Genomic DNA, 18558 nt, shown 5'->3' on the forward strand with positions numbered 1-18558 from the left:
TCTCTAAGGTGCGTTTCTGTAACCGCATACACCCCAATGTGTTCTCTGTGTAACTGCTCCTCAATCGCTGCCCACTTTTCCTTTCTTCTGCCGCCCTGTATGTTTATGTAACCTATTGCATGGCGAGCTCTTTTTCTTGTTTTTCTCCTTTTTCTACTATCGACGGCGATGCTCTTCTGATGTTCCCCTAGGGGACCTTCTTCATTACTATCTACTCTGACCTCCTGAGCGCCCGCGGGCCCCCTAAAAAAGCAAGAGCGCGACCACCAAGTCGCCAGCCCACTTCTCGTGCTAACCCGTAATTGAAGTGGATCCCGTCTCGTTTAAAACCACCGCAACTTCTCACTTCCCTGTTTACTTCGACAACCTCGAAGCCTTTCTCGGCGCTTCTTTCTGGTCCCGCTGCGCCTTCTAGTGGCACTGCAGGGAAACCCGCCGAGGCCTCTGAGACTAAAAGCGCGGTGCTTGTTCCTGCAAACGCTGAGAATTATTCGCTCGCTTGCCACACATTCTGTCGCACAAAGTCAATGACCCAGCTTGCTGGGAAGTTCATTGAACAGCGCCTAATACGCCATGCAGTCATGGCGCAGCTCGTTAAAGCGTTGGCGTCACAGGCATGAGGCGAAAGCGGCACATACCCAGTGCATTTGAGGCACAACCTGCTAATTCGTTGGACTGCTGTCATTGAGGAACCTTTGTGACGTGGGTATCATTCCGCTCTGCGTCGGAGATAATTTAAGGAATCTTTTTCGTCGTAGTAAAGCGGTAAATTCTCAGTCACACATGCCTATTTACCCAAGTCCGCGTCAAATACGTTAATTGAAGAGCGGTAAACACCTACTGGCACTTGCCCAGTGACAGAAGGTGGCAATAAAGAGGTTCATTGAAGAAGCAGCACGGACCGAGTGGCACATACACAGTGCTCCGATTCTGCGTCGAACAGTCCCGCATCAACAGTGACACATGGCAGCGCGAAAGGGGCTCGCTGTGCATATTGACACATACGTATTGACCCAAGTTGGTTCGATGGTTGGTTTAGAACCCTGTCACCTCAGCACAACCAGATGCGTTAACCGTTGGACCAAGCGTCACCCACTGACTTAGGTAGGTGTGAAAACGTTTAGATACAAATATACTTAGATACAAGCATACATAGATAGCAAAACAGATAGCGCCCCTAGAGTCCGCGAGATATCTTAGGAATGCTGACACATGAAAATTCGGCAGAACCCACCGCGTGATCATTGTCGGCGATAATGTACTCAGCACTGAAGCAATATCTCGACTCAACCTATTGCCACCGTGGAATCGCCTTATGTATGAAGCGTGTACTGCAAAGAGAGTCCTTTCTCTGACTTTTCTATCAACATTTTGCGCCATCTCGTGGCACCGCCGCGAAGACCGCGCGTGGCCGCTGACACGCATGTCGCGCCGGTACATGGTGCTGCGAAACGCATGATGTGGCCGCCGGGCTCCTCTAAATCGTTATTTTTTTTCTGGACAAGCTGTGCCATCTAGTGGCACCACCGAGAAGGCCGCGCGTGGCCTCCAAGACAAGATGCGTGGCGCGGCCGTGTGTACGATCGCTGAGAATCGTTCCCTTTCTGGCCCCACACCTATTGGCGCGTAGTCGTTGGCTCAAGTAGGCGAGAGGCTCGTTGAGACCCAGTGGATAAATGGCGCAGTTTGCTAAAGTGTTGTCGTGATAGACGTTCATTGAAAAGCGCTGAACACTCAGCGTCTTTTCTTTCTTATTCTTATATTTTGACTATCGAGTGGCACAAACACAGTGCTCCAAGTCAGCGTGAAAGATATCTATTGAAGAGGGGTAAATATGCATGCCACATACTTAGTCTCACAATCTTCCAATGACCCTTGTAGGCGTCAAACAGGTCAGTTGAAAAACGGCATAGATGTGTGCAATGTCCCATACATAGTGACCTGCGCAATTGGTTTTGAACCCATGTTCCCGCGTCACAGCATTCAAAGGTGCCGCCTATTCAACCATGGACTACCCAAAGACCCAGGATAGCGGGAAAACGAACAGATAAATAGATTAGATAGGTAGATGGATAGATAGACAGGCACGTACCCAGGATTTTTTTTCGAGGGGGGCCCACCACCTTCATCATCATCATCATCACCATCATCATTATCATCATCATCATCATCATCATCATCATCATCGCGAATTTCCTCATTTCATCGCTCCACTTAGTGTTCTGTCGTCCTCGATTGCATTTTCCTTCTCTTGGTACCCATTCTGCAACCCTAATTGTCCAACGGTTATCTAACCGGCGCAATACATGACCTGCCCAGCTACATTTTGTCCTCTTGATGTCAATTAGAATATCGTCTATACCCGTTCGCTCTCTGATCCAAACCGCTCTTTTTCTCTCTGTTAACGTTATGCCTAGCAATCTTCGTTCGATCGCTCTTTGCGCGGTCCTTAACTCATTCTCAAGTCTGTGCCTCATATGTCAGCACTGGCAAAATGCACTGATTGCACACCTTACTTTTCAATAATAATGGTAAGCGTCCAGTCAGGAGCTGGCAATGTCTGCTGTATGCGATCCAACCTATTTTTATTCTTCTGTGAATTTCCTTCTCATGATCAAGGTTCCCTGTGATTGACCTAGGTAAACGGACTCCTTCACAGTCTCTAGTGGCCGACTGGCGATCCGGATCTCCTGTTCCTTTGCCCGGCTATTTATCATTATCGTCATCTTCTGCATATTAATATTCAACCCCACTCTTACATTCTCTCTGTTAAGGTCTCCAATCATTTGTTGTAACTCGTCTGCGTTGTTGTTGAATAGAACAATGTGATCGGGAAACTGAAGGTTGCTGAGATATTTGCCGTCGATCTTGACTCCTAAGCCTTCCCAGTTTAATAGCTTGAATTCTTCTAAGCACGCAGTGAATAGCTTTGGAGAAATTGTGTCTCCCTGTCTGACCCATTTCCCTATAGGTATCTCCCTGCTTATCTTGTGTAGAATTAAGGTAGTTGTATAATCTCTATATATATTCTTACGCGAAAGACGAGCTAGTAAAACGAGAAACTATTTACAGGTTATATTTACAACAACGGTTGCAGTGCTGACCGGTTAGATTCGCAGCGCGAGCCCAGTTCGTTCTTCCTCCTCTTTTCTGGAGTGATGGCGCCCACGCACCTCGTTCAAACAAACAAATACCACACGCATGTAGCAATATTTTTCAAGCTTTTTACGTAAGCGTTCTGTAGTCCTTGATTACGTAGTGCCTCTAGACTGCAGGTATCTCTACTGAACCAAATGCATTTTCGTAATCTATATAAGCCACATAGAGAGGCTTATTGTACTCTCCAGATTTCGCGATAACCTGATCGATGACATGGATGTGATCCATTGTAAGGTATCTCTTCCTGAAGCCAGCCTGTTCCCTTGGTTGACAAAATCCAGTGTTGCCCTTATTCAATTGGAGATTATTTCGGTAAATATCTTATATAATACTGGGAGCAAGCTAATGGTCCTATAATTTTTGAATTCTTTAACGTCTCCTTTTTTGTGGATTAGTATAATGTCTACATTCTTCCAGTTTTCTGGGACCCTTGCAGTCGATAGACACTTCGTATAAAGATCCGCCAGTTTTTCAAGCTATATGTCTCCTCCATCTTTGATTAAATCGAGTGTTATTCCACCTTCTCCTCGCGCTCTTCATCGTTTCATGTCTTGCAGCGCCCTTCTGATCTCATCGCTAGTTATAGGAGAGTTTCTGTATCCTGTTCATTACTGTTTCTAAGTGAGGTATCGTGACTCCTCTGGGTACTGTATACAGGTCAGCTTAGAATTTTTCTGCTGCTTTTACTGTATCTTCGAGATGGCTTATGATATTATCCCTCTTATATTTTAGTGCATACATCATGGTTTGTCCTATGCCTGGTTTCTTTTTTACTGATTTCAGGCTGCGTTCATTTTTTTACGGCTTCTTCAGTCTTTCACATGTTATAGTTTCGAATATCAGTTATTTTCGCCTTGTGGATCAGTTTTGACAGTTCCGCGAATTGCGTAACGCTGTGCGGCCGCCAGTCCCATACAACCGCGTAGAGCGCAGGACTCTGCGATTCTGGACGCACTGCGCTCACCGAGAAAGGTTAGAAAAACACCCACATAAGCACAGCAGAGAAGTGGCTACGTGAGGCGGTTCGACCGATAACGGTAGAATCGTCATTCAAAGCAAGTAATTATTCTCCACTTTCGGCGGCGTTTTCTCTACTTCCTTTTTAAATAAAAAGATGTTGATCCATAAATATTCTCATAAACAACGGTTAACATTATTATTATTCGCTTTTGCTTGCAGTTTGTTTGTTGCGTTGGCTCTCTCCCTTAGTAGATCGCTTAATTTCTCAACTCCTTGCGATTTTTGTTTCCGGTTTCCAATTTTGCACGAAACGTGCTATACAGTTAAGGCAAAACAGACGAGGTAACGGGTGACAGTCATCTTGCTTATGGGTTTAAGGGTTATTGCAGGGTTTCATGATGGACGCTCTTTCACATCATTTTATTTCCCACCTTATCTAAGCCATATCACGTGTATATGGTTCCGGGCATCTGCCAGCGTCGCGGCGAGCCGTTACTCAAGGAAATAATGAAGCAAAGGGAAAAGTTAAACGGAATTGGTGTTTTCTCCGGCCGCAACTCGTTCCATGAGAGTACAGACCAGCTGAGTAACAGCCGCATCCCTCTCCTGGTCCCAGGATCAGGCTAAACAAAGAAGGTTGAACTAACAAAAGCAACAACTATGCGCGTGACTGTTGAATAGATGGTGACAACTGAGCGCATCTCGAGTTAATCGCGCTGGTGCGGAATCTATGAGAAAACTGTCCTTCACATTACAAGAGATGCCGATAACTACCGCCATCTAAAAGGAGTGAAAAAGGCAGCATAAGGCTGACCGATGAACAGCTGCCAAGTCTCAACATTGATCTGGCGGCGCTTTAGGAATGTGTGAGGAGTGGTGGCGTGGGTGGGGAGGGGGGGGGGAGGTATGTCACTTGATTTCGGGGGGGGGGGGGCGGGGCCCCCCCGGGGCCCCCCCCCCCCCCCCTGGGTACGTGCCTGTAGATAGATGAATAGATAGCCTCCGAAATGTCTGTGATCGACCTCGAGAATGGTATTCGCGTTAAATAAATGAGTTTGTCAATGGTGGCGCCAACATGCCTGTGACAATGTCCCATAGAGGGTTGTCGCGCGTAACATTTACGACATCCAGGGGAGGGTGACACCCACCACGCCACCTCCACACGCGCGAACGACTCGGACAACAGGCGTTCTTGTTCGAAGAGTCGGGACATTAGGTATGAAATATTCCTTGCAACGCGTGAAACAGTTGTTTTAAAATTGTCGTAGCGGTAAGAATCGGTGCCCCATTTTTTTAACTGTATGCTTCTTTTACTTCTGTCGAGCCAAATCAGAGCGATCATCATCATCATCTTCCTCGTTCGCACTGTCACGAGAGCCCGCGCTAAATAGGTTTCTGAAGCCAGTTGAGCGTTCGCCTACAACACATACTCAGTCGCGTCCTTCGTGAGATCACGCCGTTCACCCACAAAAGCCAACCACCACGGTCCTCTCTACCAGGCGCCTGGTCGCGTCTTGCCTCCGGAATTTTCTTGCTGCTTTGCGAACTATCGAACGCACATTGGCGCTCGGCGCGTCCCATGCTGCTGTGAGAAAATATCGCGCCTACGGTTCTTACGCTCGGCGAGCAACCTCCAAGCTATGGCGGACAAGGCGACTTTGATGAAGCTGGAAGAAGGCTTCGCGAAGCTGGAGAAGGCTCAAGACTGCCACTCGCTGCTCAAGAAGTACCTGACCAAGGAGGTCTTCTACAAGCTCAAGAGCCGCAAGACCCGGATGGCTGCCACTCTGCTCGACGTCATCCAATCCGGTGAGCTCGAAGAGCAGGGGATGGTCAAAGCAATGAAGACCTAGCGGTTTGCGTAAGCACGTGAACTTTCGTAGTTGGCGTTGCGGCTTTTCCATGACTTGCGTAGCTATAGGTAGCTTTAGCATGACGTTGCGGACGCAGTTTCACACTGTGGGCGTCCTCTAACGTGGCCGCTAGAATCACGTACGTCTAGCGTATTCCCTGTGGCGGGTAACCTGCTACGATGTCGTGAGCCGCGCTCAGAGCGCTGCTGGCGTCTTGAGCCGAGGCCGCCGTAGGACCATCGTGGGATATGCCACGGACTCAGCTTCGCCGATCGCGTGAGACACGCTAAGGAGACGCATTCTCGGACGATTGCCATCGGTGATAGTATTGCTTTCGCGTGACGTTGTGCTCAACCAGCGAATCAGCTCATCTGGTTTTTCTCAACCAGCCACTAAGCGTAACTGCAAGTGAGATCGCGAACTGTGACCGTCCGAGAATACGTCCCATGTATATTCGCGGGGAACTTTCTACTGCAATGATGAGAAAGCTAGGGGGGGGGGGGTACTTATTAACATCCATTATTGCACCCAGTATTGCGACAGTATTTTACAGCGCTTTTGGTTTCTTTGGACAGTTACTGAATCAACGTAGCTTTCGAGTGCCATGGTGTCGCGTTTGCCCCAACACGGAAAAGAAAAGCAAGAAAATATGTGAAATTGAGCACTCATTGGTGTACTTGATCGTATTTTTTCTTCTAAATAAGGGGTTCTGTTCTATATTCTGTACGTTAAACTAACGCGAATGAGAAAATGAAATCTTTTCAGAAGGGTCTACCTTAAAACCTCGTTATTACGAAGTTGAATGTGGAGCCGAAATTACTTCGTTATGTCTTTTACTGGATTATATCCATTATTGCACTTCATTGCAATATGCGCTCAGTGGGGGCGCACAAGCTTAAATGTCCATAGAAGAGAACGGCTTGGAGGCCCGCGGAATGGCTACACAACGCCATGCATGCGATGGAATTTTTAATAAAATGGTAAAAGAATCTTCAGCATGCGCCACGCACCACTTCTTTAATAGCTTGCTTAGCAGGCGTGACCTCAGAGATTGCATCGGTTCAAGCTCGGAGGCCATGCCTAGCTCCGCCAGCATGAACGGTGCCGCAGTGTGATGGGTAAAAAGTGCGGTGGCGGTGATGAGCCGCTTCTTACAGCTATGCGCAGTGAAAGGCCAGTGTTGCTCAAAGGATAAATTCATCGCTGGGACGCGATGCACCGAGTATGTGCCAAGTCCTGCAGAAAACAGTTAGGGATGATTGATTAATTTTTTTAATCGGATAATGAATAACCATTGACCATTTAGCCTTTAATTAATTAAGCGAATTTATTTCCGGGTACATTAAAAATGTTTGAAACAAAGTTATCTAGTTTTGTCGAACCCTATACTTATGTGTATGAAGTTTGATGAAGAATAATCGTTACTATGTTAAAGAATAAATAGAGTCGGCACTAGTGAGTCTTTGAAAAGATAAAGTAAACAATATACGTATGTTATAAAATGGCACATAGAGCAGAACTAAAAAAAGATACATGGCACTAGCGAATCTCTGTACAGTACAGTTGAACAAGAAATAAGATCGCAAAAGTGAAACATGAATCTCAACTAAAACATGCAACAAACAGCAATGAGCACAGGGGAAAAGAAAATAATTGGTTTAGGATTTTAAGCCACATGCCCTTTTCTAGAGAGGGAAGGAACGTCAATTGGCTGGGATGTTTGGGTGAGACCGACGCCTTTTTTGAATGCTCACACAACCAGCATGCGAGATTATATTGTAGAATAGGAGCTAGAGATTTGCTGGAAACGACACGAACTCCATCGCTGTGTCGAATTCGTGCTCCAAACCTGCACGAATGCTGTGCCCATCTTGAGTGGACTGAGAGTGACACGACAGTCAAAGACTGGGTTGCCGCACTATGCCGTGAACTGCGATGGCATTTGAAGCCTCCGGCTTCAGGTGGCGTCGTAGAATGTGCGGTGTGGGGTGAGCGAGAGGAAGCGCTCGGCTAGACATCACTCGAGACTCGGAAAAGAAAAAAAAATGGCTGTGGCTTAGGTAAGGTTAAGCCCAGGATGCGAAGCATACTAGCCTTTATTTTAGTTGTTGAACCACTGTTTAGCTTGGTGAACTGCTGTTGCTTGGCTATATTTGGTTCGGCTAGACGAAGAAACAACTCATGCATTACTCTGCTTCGCCTTGGACGCCCCGCATTGGACGCGGTGAGCGTCGAGCAACGAAGCGTTCGGCGCGGCAACGAAATGTGCGCCTGAGCAAGCGACGCACGCCTGAGCCTTAGAAACAGCTCGTTTCTAAGGCAACACCGCATTCACTAGAGGCGCTTTTGTACCGCTTTGAAGCATCGTACTCGTGGCTCAGTGGTAGCGTCTCCGTCTCACACTCCGGAGACCCTGGTTCGATTCCCACCCAGCCCATCTTGCAAGAGTTGAGCCAAAGCCACTTCTCCTCTGTCGTGACGTCACGGTGTCACGTGGTATTCAAGGCGACACCGCCGCGCCTGAGGAGCTGGGTTGAGCTCTCGTAAAATGCTTCGCATAAAAGATGTTCGGCAGCATGTTTCGCTCCTGTCACACGTGAAGACGTGTTATACGATCGCGCGGGCCAGACTTGTTGCAAGACATAACGAGCCGCAGCGTGAAGCAAACGTGTGGCACGCCGTTTTGTTCGAGCTTCGGCCTCCACTCGTCGCCGTCTCGCACCGTGGCGTTGCTGCTTTCGCGGTTCGGGTTCTTGGACTCGTTTTCGGAAGCTTCGCGCGGTCGTGCAGCGGGGTCAGGCTCGCACCAACGAAGTTTCTCTTCGACTTTACGCTGCATTCTCTTAGTAGGGGAAAGCAGCACTCGCGGTCGGACGCCTTGCTCCCCCTGTCGCTTCGTACCTCGTTTCTCGCCTGGCGAGCATCCTCGGCAGTAGTGTGCTTCCGAAGTGGTATGAAATGCTTTATTGATAGTTCGGGTGTTTGTTTAGAGTTTTTTTTAAATCGCCGTTCTGTGTGTTCTATGGGTGATTTTAATGGACTTATGCACTACTCACTTCACTCTGCTGAGCCCTTCCAGCATCTGTCTTAAAGCAGTGTAAGCCATTGCTGATGATGATATCTGCTCTACCACTCGACTAGAAGCCGCGTTTTTATGCGAAGCATATTACGAGGGCTCAACCCAGCTCCTCAGGCGCGGCGGTGACCATGAAATCACGTGACACCGTGACGTCACGACAGAGGAGAAGTGGCTTTGGCTCAACTCTTGCAAGACGGGCTGGGTGGGAATCGAACCAGGGTCTCCGGAGTGTGGGACGGAGACGCTACCACTGAGCCACGAGTACAACGCTTCAAAGCGGTACAAAAGCGCCTCTAGTGAATGCGGTGTTGCCTTAGAAACGCGCTGTTTCTAAGGCGTGCGTCTCTTGCTCAGGCGCACATTTCGTTGCCGCGCCGAACGCTGCTTTGCTCGACGCTCACCGCGTCCAATGCGGGGCGCGTAGTCGCTGCCCTGTAGCCCATTGTCTTACACCCCTTGGCGGGTCGACGGGAACGCTGTCGCGTTCCACTCTTGAAGGCGAAGAAGTAATGCATGAGTTGTTTCTTCGTCTAGCCGAACCAAATATAGCCAAGCAACAGCAGTTCACCAGGCTAAACAGTGGTTCAACAACTAAAATAAAGGCTAGTATGCTTCGCATCCTGGGCTTAACCTTACCTAAGCCACAGCCATTTTTTGAGGTATGAGCCATTACAACGAGGCACTTAAGACTTTCGCCTTAAAGCAGTGGTCAGTCGTTCTGCCACAGCCGCACAGTCGCTGATCGTGCACAACCATTATAGTACGATCTAAATAATTTCGCACCACTGCTCTCATTCTCGAAAACGATTAATCGAACATGTCTAGTCGAATAACTCGATTAGATGAAAGGTGGACATTGACGAAGATAAGTCGTTTGGCGGGATACTTTTATTCGATTAATCCATTAATCGTTCATCGGTATTACCAACCCTAAAAAGGATATATTCGCAATGCAAGGGTCCCGTATTTTTCGTTTGGTTTCGGAGACAAATGTAGTTCGTTAAATTTATTGGCATGACATCTTTGGCAAAATTCGGTTTTAAATGCCTGAATCTCTATGGAGATTTCTAGGGAAATTTCACTTAGTTCGCAATATACGTTGTATTGGTATATCACCCTTTGTCATAACGAGCTTTGACTGTATTGTGCATGCTTTGTCCCCTTAGCTCCTTCAGTTTTTCCGTCATTGCCGCGGAAGGTCGCCTGCCAGTATAGAGCATTTTTAGGTGAGGGTGTACGGGGCCACCCTAATTGACCTAATGACCTAATTTGCCTTTGCTTCGCCCTCTCCGTATAAACAGAAAAAGAAACAAACGAAATTATGTCTTGTATAATGTTATCACAACTTGAGCACTAGGCGCTACCCATGTTCGGTTTTATTACGGAGATAAGCTGTCCGTATTGACTCTTATAGGCCCAACAAGAGTAGTCGCAGCAGCCACTAAAGTAGTTCATTCGTATTTATCATGTGGCGCTATAGATGAGCTCATTTTCTTCCTGTTAAGTTTGGCCCTGCTTTGGCGATACCCGCCGCACCGGCCCAGCAGCTACGACATTGTGCTGCGTTGTTCTGGCACGTAGGAGCCCATGATTTAGTTTCATTTATTGTTTGGCGAAGCGAATTGTATGCTACAGGCACCAATAATTTGAAATCCCATTTGGGAAATGCGCTTCAGGAACACGGCGGAATTTATTCGCCTTTATTGCGTACATTTAATACGATTGAACAGAAAGCTATATGCACTTGGCGCATACCCAACATTTGTTATTGCGATAGCGCTGTTACGGACGCTCGAGGCGCGAAAACGTCGTCGGCGTCGCCGTGCTGTCCTGCTCTAGGGCGGAAGCATGCGCGGCTCGAGCTCGTATGATTAGAGTGCTTGTAGGGACAGCACCTGCGTCTTCATGAATGCGACAGCCGGCACATCGCATCGCATCCCATCACCCGCCGTGGTGGCTCAGTGGCTGTGGTGTTGGGCTGCTGAAGCACGAGGTCGTGGGATCGAATCCCGGCCACGGCGGCCTCATTTCGATGGGGGCGAAATGTAAAAACACCCGTGCACTTAGATTTAGGTGCACGTGAAAGAACCCCAGGTCGTCGAAATTTCCGCACTCCTCCACTACGGCGTGCCTCATAATCAGCAAGTGGTTTTGGCACGTAAGACTCCATAATTCAATTTTTTAAATCCCATCGCATCGCGTTAACTTCCCATCGTACCGCATCCACGTAAACGAGGCTAGTGCGTTAGGCAAACGCGTCACAGCAATGCGCCAGACAAGAGTGGATTGAGATGCCCAAGTCGACTTTCGCAATGCGCGCAAACGCGATCGCATCGCATTAGGAATTCTGGGAAATGGAGTTTGCTGCGGATCTGCTGCATATGCAGGGTGTTCCAGCGAACGCGTTCCAAATTTTTCAAAGGTTGCCTGTGGCAGATATCTCAAAGATAGTTCATGAGTTGGTCTACTTGAAGGGGGGCGGACATTACTTTCACAAGACTTTGAAATGCATAATGGACTAATTAACGGAAATTCCCTAGTTAACTTTTTAACTAATTAGCTTATGGCCCATACTGCAATTTACAAATTCTATCAGCGGAGTTCGCAAGCGTATCCACTTGGAACGAATTCTCAGGATGACACCGGATTTGTGATTTTAATTCCCAAATTTTGCGCACAAATGCATTGGCGTTCAACTTAGTTTGTCAACATTACGTCATTTTATGCATTGAAGCACACAAGTCCGTGATCCGCGGTTCCGTGAAACCGGCATTCCTCGAACACTCTTTCTACGCAAACCGAGCGTTTGTCATTGAGGATGAAATGACAGGGGCGAAACCACGTTACTTTTAGCAGCCGTCTGATTTCGCCATAGTGTTTTCTACAAATACTAGAAGCATGGAGTATGGAAAAATTTAGGAAAGAGCATTACTTCACGCAACCAGTCTTGGCAAATGAACGCTCCGTGAAGCGAGTCCCTTCGTTCAGTGGCCACCCAACACGTGACTTCTTGCGTCGAGATCACGGAGCAAGGGTCGAGATTTGCTGAGACGTTTGGTTCCCAGTAGCTATGCCAGTAGTTTTTATTCGGGGCGCGCTTGTTCGGCTGCCCTGCCGTGGTTCTGCCTGCAGAACGGGAACACCAAAATGAACCGCTCACTTTGCCGTGTGACTACGTGTTGGGCCACCAGGTGTAGCGTCAGTCGCGTTGAGCGATGCTCCCTCCATACTTTTTCCTTCCTCCATGACTGGGCAGAACTCTGGCGCTGCGATCGTTGAGCCGCCGTGGGAATGATGGTAGTACGTGGATTTGTCTGATCTTCGTGCTTAGGGCTTCAGACTTTCTTGTGGCTTTGCTTATTACGCTTTACTTGTGCCTAAGTCGGCCTAAATTTCAAAGAACTTTATACCCTTTTTTAATGGAGAGGGCAATAAGACTCTGCAGGCAGGCGTAATGGCTGTTGATTGCAGCGGTTCCACTTTTGCATGCGCCCGTGGCGTAATGATTTCAATATCGGGCCTTTGCGCTAGAGGTCCTGTGTTTGAATCCTCCCGTAGGACAATTTTAATAATGTTGATTTAAATATCTATAAAGCATTACTTTCTTAAAAAGGATCACTAAAGTCCTGAAGCCATTTAAAGTCAGAAGGACGAAGCTTAGACAAATCCTTGTACTATCCATCGTTCCCATGTTGGCTAAATCAACCTGCTTGCAGCTCCCGTAGACACTAGCGCCATCTGTCCCTGTAGCACTTGTATTAAACTCAATGGATTTCGCCTATACTCGCGGACAACTTTCTGCTGCAATGGAGGGAAAGCTACGGAGACAAAGGGCGCACAAGTAGAGCGCTTCTGAAAAGTGTCGCGTGTTTTCCTCCACATTAGTTTAAGCTGGGAAAGAGAAAACATAAACACCTGATTAGCAGCAGGTAAATAAGATAAAACACACCACTGAATGTAAAAGTTTACTTATTTTGCGGCTTTTCCATTCCGCGTCTGGGCGAACGCGAAACCGTCGCACCTGAAGCTGCGTCGATTGAGTGTAAGTTCTGAGCAACCGAAAGCACTGTGAAACGCTGGGGGACTACTTGGCACTGTGACACATGTGCAGCAGCCACGCACCTGTAGCTTTCCCTTCATTGCCACAGAGAGTTGTGCGCGAGTATTGTCTAAGCTCCCGGCGCTGCTGCGAAAGACTGTGGACGCGCGCCAGTGGGACGAGCGTCCGTGGAGACGACAGCAGGCGGTGGCTAGGTGGTCGGTCGCCAACCGTGGCGACGCTGTGTTATGATGACGTGGCCGGAAATGCTCTCGATCGCGTCGACTGCTCCGAGCACAGGGCTTAGGAGCGCCTGAGAGAGTTCGACGCGAGAGGAGAGCGATCAAAAGGAGCAGTCGAAGGCAAACCGCGTGCGCAGAGTCGTGCTCCCTGAGGGGCTGCAGAAAATCTCCTCCTCCTCGCAATCACTCTCTCCCCCTCTAATTCATCCACTCAAAAAAATCTGGTCATGAGAATGGTGTGCTCCCAAACGACCAGCCGAAGATCTCACAAGTGACTCCTTTTGAAACCCTGCCTGTGCATCATGCATCAGGTTTCTTCGATTTACTCAAATTGTCTACCTCGTGGCACGTTGATTCCTTACAGAACATTTGGCAAACTTCCTAGGTAGTCCATGAAATGCGCATGTAAAATTCTGAAATAATGCAATAACTATTTCCTACAGAGACTGTGATTAGCGTGCACTGTCTTAGCTTATGTCGTACATCACCTACAACATGTTTCTTACTTCAACGATATACAAACAACATGCTTTGTTTACGCCCCTACGAGACCGGGAAGATAAAGCACCCATTGCTTAACCCATAAAATGTAGAAATAGCAAGTACTAGGTAATTATTATCAAACCACGTAACCCACATACAAGCTTTCGGCACACGTCACCTATAAATAACGTTGCCTCCATTCTGTACGCGTAAAGTACTGCCTTTCCTGGTTCAGCAGGGCAGGAGGAAAGTCTTGTAAGCTTTCCATGTAATACTTTTAAATAGGCTGAAGACTAAGGTTTATGAAAGTTCATTTAACTCCTTATTAACCCACATGCTTGAATGTTCTGCACATAACCCCTAACATGCCTCCCTGCCTTTTTTGAAAATATCAAGTGATCTATTTCTTGCAGGACACCACCGAAACTGGCATATATTGTTTTCGAGCGTTTTTTTTGTCTCGTTAACGACTTAGTTGTAAAAGGGGCACCTCATTGTAGAAAAATGTGAATATGCTATAGAAGCATGACTGTTTGTCTAGGGAGAGGAAACACAGCTAAGCTCTGAAAGGCGCCTGCCGCCAGCAAACTTAGTGCAGCCTGTGTAAGTGTTGACTATTGCGCGTTCCTGCACTGTTCTTCGAAACCTTAAACTAACGTAGCCCCGAGCCCCTTAACCGCGCATTTGTTTTTTTAGTCGCATCACTCATTAAATTCACCGATGTTTTGAACACCGGGGATTATACCTGGTGGTGTCATCGCAGGAATATCGAGGTTTGGTTTCAAAGTTGGGAACTTGGACGTTTGGTTTCTTAAGAACTTTGAGGTTTTCTGTATTCATTCTGTATTAGTTCAGACGCCGCGTGGCGGAGGAGTGAGAAACATAATCTGGCTATTTCAATTTTGGTTAGCTTGCGTCAAATACTGTTTGTTGCCCTTTGGTAAAAGTGAGAAAATAAAATGCCCCCACAGGTCATTCCGTATTAAAACAGCCATACCCTTTGTAATTGCTGAATGAGCAGTGTTGTTTTGCACGAAACTAGGAAAAAGTTGGAGGAACCAGACTTGAGAAGTAGTAGCGACAATAAGCTAAACATATGGTGGTTGTGTGCCCATGTTCTGATGGCGGAATTGTGCCAGCGTCAATGCAGACGTGGAGTGACATAATTGAAGACTTAGACTTCCGCTTGCCAAGGCACAGAGAGGATGACACTGATCTCACAGCATGCGCGCTTTCCAATGTCCACGATCGAATAATGACCTGTACTTTGTGTGAAGCGCAATGAGTAAACATGTGACACCAGTATGACCCCAGATATGGTCGTCTGAGTCTTGATCTTTTAAAAAAAATTACTCCCTCAAGGGTGGAGCCGTGTATTTCCTCACTTCATCACCGCCTTCTAGATAAACACGCATTGTGACGATCTACTAGCCTCTATAGTGGAGCACTCCTGGAAATCTTTTATTGGCAAGCACAAAGCGGTGCGTCATGAAACAAACGCAGGTGTTGAGAACCTGGACAGCGGAATCGGCATCTACGCGCCTGACGCCGAGGCATACACCGTATTCGCCGAACTGTTCAACCCCATCATCGAGGAGTACCACAAGGGCTTCAAGCCTACCGACAGGCACCCGCCTTCGGACTTCGGTGACCTCAACACGCTGGTCAACGTTGACCCCGACGGAAAGTTCGTGATTTCCACAAGGACGCGCTGCGGGCGGTCGCTGGAAGTAAGCTTGCAACACGATCGAGCATGTTGAAGACCGTGAGCGTGTGGCGCTTGTCTTTAAGGAACGTAGACGTTTGTTACCGTTTATTTTGTATCTATTCGTAACGAGCCAGGACAATTGGTTCAGCAACAGCGCACGCTACATAATTAATGCGGGATCGTATTTATCACTCCAGAGGGGTGCATTCAACAGTTATACAGGTAGCGCCAAGCGTAAGCTGGCAGTGAAGCGACATAGAGAAGGAACAGCTGGAAGCCCCATAGGCTCACACTCTCGGCAAGCACAGGCGATCTGGCTGTCTTAGTGGCTGCACGGCAGGTATCGAAAACACGATTTTACTGGCCTTGTCCTTGTGCTATTCTTGTTCATTACACGGTAAACCTTACTCCTACATAGCTACTGAAGGCAAGTTAGTACTTGACACGCCCTTGTACCTCAACAGATGTGGCATAGCACATTTGGGCTTTCGCGCGTTCGGCTCACGGTCTCCGTCGCCACATTCCAACGGTGGCGAAACGCAAAAATGTACATGCTCGTGTTTTTCGCAGCCTGTGGACCTCAGTTAGTAAAAATGAATCCAGTGGCCTCGACTACGCCGTCCCTCATCGCCAAACGTGCGCCTTCGGCATGCGTGACTACACAATGTCGGTTCATGTGACATCAGATTGGTGCTGGAATGATGGCCTCGACTCTGCTTAACCATAGTCGCCGGTCTCTCGCAAGTCTGTTGATGTTCTTTAGTGCAAGTAACTTATACATAGGTGGAGTCACAATTATGTTAATTTTAAAGTGTAGCTTCGTTTCCCTATACCTTCTGGGGATATTGAACCCATGGCGTCGCGGTGGGTGGGTCCGTAATCACGCAGCGCTCTTCGTATTTCATGCTCTCCGAGAAAAGCTGGGGAAAGAAAGTGTCAGTTGCACCCGAAGGCGAAGCAGTGAACGCGACAGGAAGGTTTATCGTTGCGCTCGAGTTCCTCGCCCTGTGTTTTATAGAAATACGCGGCGAAGACATGGCGCGACGGCGCATAATAGAGAGAACTGTACTGCTGCGAAGGAGAAACAGCGCCCTCGCCCGAACCAGGCATGCCACGACGCTGATGCAGTGAGGAACGCCCGCAGTGGTGTACGAGTGTCGCACCTCGTTTGGTGCACTAGATGAAACTGGCCGAGAACCATGGGCATTGTTCGGGTTCGCAGTGAGAAGATTAGTGTACCGTAGAGACTGGTAACGCAAAGCAAAGGAACAATGGAGGGTGAGACAGACAAATCCAGAGAAATGAGTACATTAATTTTGCCTGACCTTTACGTTCCGCATAGAACAGTGTACGCTCCAGGTATTCGGCACAAACACTAGTGCACGAGGTTAATGTTAGCAGCGCAAGTGATAACGCAGCCCTGGTGACACCAGAGCCGATGGAGCGGAGCTTGAGGGTACATCCACTTGGTCGCTTTTTGAGCGGAACCGACTGCATCTCTCTGAAGGCTCTCCCCAAACTGGCTGTGCTTGCGAGTCGATACTGTGACAGTGGCGTCGACGGCTAGAACCCACCTCTAGTATCGGTATAATTGCTGTCACAATAAAAATATTTACGCAAGCGACAGAACTGGATATTTTTCTACATAATAACATCTTTCTCACTGAAAGCAGCGCCTTCAATTTAAAAATGGCAATCATAATTAATAATTTTTTTTCCTGATGAAGCCCGTATTTAATAAATGAAAGAAATATACTGGTGGCGAAAAAGGACAGATGAACGACTATCGTATGTCTCAGAATCATATGTTGTAATTTACCTTTCTTTTCTACAGTTACAAATGACAGCACCAGAAATGACTTTCTGAGTACGCATAATCAAAATGGAATAAAAACAATCTATGAACAGTTATGCGAAAAATAAATCGCAGCAGAAAAATTTGCACAAGTGTACTACACGAGCTCAAGAAACTCAGTTGTCCATTACTATATCGGCACAGTCAACCATACACAATACACCAGGATCTCCATACTGTTTCCAAATATCTGCCATATTCTTGCAGTTTTGATTCCACGAAGTAGCTTAAGCTGGACGCGGGCTGTCATTAGGCCCGAGGCATCGCAATTTCTGACGTCGGCACCAATACTTATGAAAGGTGCGATATTGAAAAAGTGAACGGTACAAAGTGGCAATTTCGAGTAGGGGTGCCAGATGGATCGGTACCTTGCGCCTTCAGCGACATCCAGCGCTTCTGTTTCTCAGGGCTACCCGTTCAACCCGTGCCTGACGGAGCCCCAGTACAAGGAGATGGAGCAGAAAGTGGTCGAGGTGCTCAATTCGCTGGACGGCGAGCACAAGGGCACCTACTACCCGCTGACCGGCATGACGAAGGAGACTCAGCAGCAGCTCATCGACGACCACTTCCTGTTCAAGGAGGGCGACCGCTTCCTGCAGGCAGCCAACGCCTGCCGCTACTGGCCGACCGGACGAGGGATCTTCCACAACAACGCGAAGTCGTTCCTGGTGTGGGTCAACGAGGAGGACCACCTGCGTATCATCTCCATGCAGATGGGCGGGAACCTGAAAGAGGTGAGCTCTCTGAAGTGCTTTTGCAATAAGAGTGATTGAATAACACTAAGGTAGTACTATACTACTATGCTACTAATAACAATAATAATTTTATTCAATTGGTTATTTACAATTGTTCCCATCCCGGAATGGGATTTGATTTTCGCAGAGTGGTGATGATGCAATTTTCTGATATGACTAGTTTGGCAGAAAACACCATACAGGTACACTTGCAAGAACAAGACATAGTAAGGCAGAAAATACGGATCGAGTGCAAGTGCAACAGCTAAACAAACATACAAAACGTCGTGAGCAAATGCGCGATATACACAAATTCAGGGAAGGCTGTAACGCCACATAATTTGATAGTCGATTCCACTTAGCTATTTTCCTGGGAAAGAAAGAGTATTTGAAAAAGTTATTGCGGTTGGTGAAGGGCATGGCCATTAGCCTATGTCTTTGCTTAC

General features: G+C 47.6%; 1 protein-coding gene across 1 annotated transcript in view; it reads left to right on the forward strand.

The window, feature by feature from the left end:
- Positions 1 to 5473: 5473 nt before the first annotated feature.
- Positions 5474 to 18558, forward strand: part of LOC135896675 (arginine kinase-like) — a 28071-nt gene continuing 14986 nt past the window's right edge. The window contains exons 1-3 of the mRNA XM_065425156.1: positions 5474 to 5928; positions 15319 to 15545; positions 17786 to 18112. Coding sequence (XP_065281228.1) covers positions 5760 to 5928; positions 15319 to 15545; positions 17786 to 18112 — 723 coding nt within the window. The 5' untranslated portion in view covers positions 5474 to 5759. The remainder of the gene's footprint in view (positions 5929 to 15318; positions 15546 to 17785; positions 18113 to 18558) is intronic.

This window comes from Dermacentor albipictus, chromosome 3 (genome assembly GCF_038994185.2).
Source record: "Dermacentor albipictus isolate Rhodes 1998 colony chromosome 3, USDA_Dalb.pri_finalv2, whole genome shotgun sequence".
Classification (NCBI taxonomy): domain Eukaryota; kingdom Metazoa; phylum Arthropoda; class Arachnida; order Ixodida; family Ixodidae; genus Dermacentor; species Dermacentor albipictus.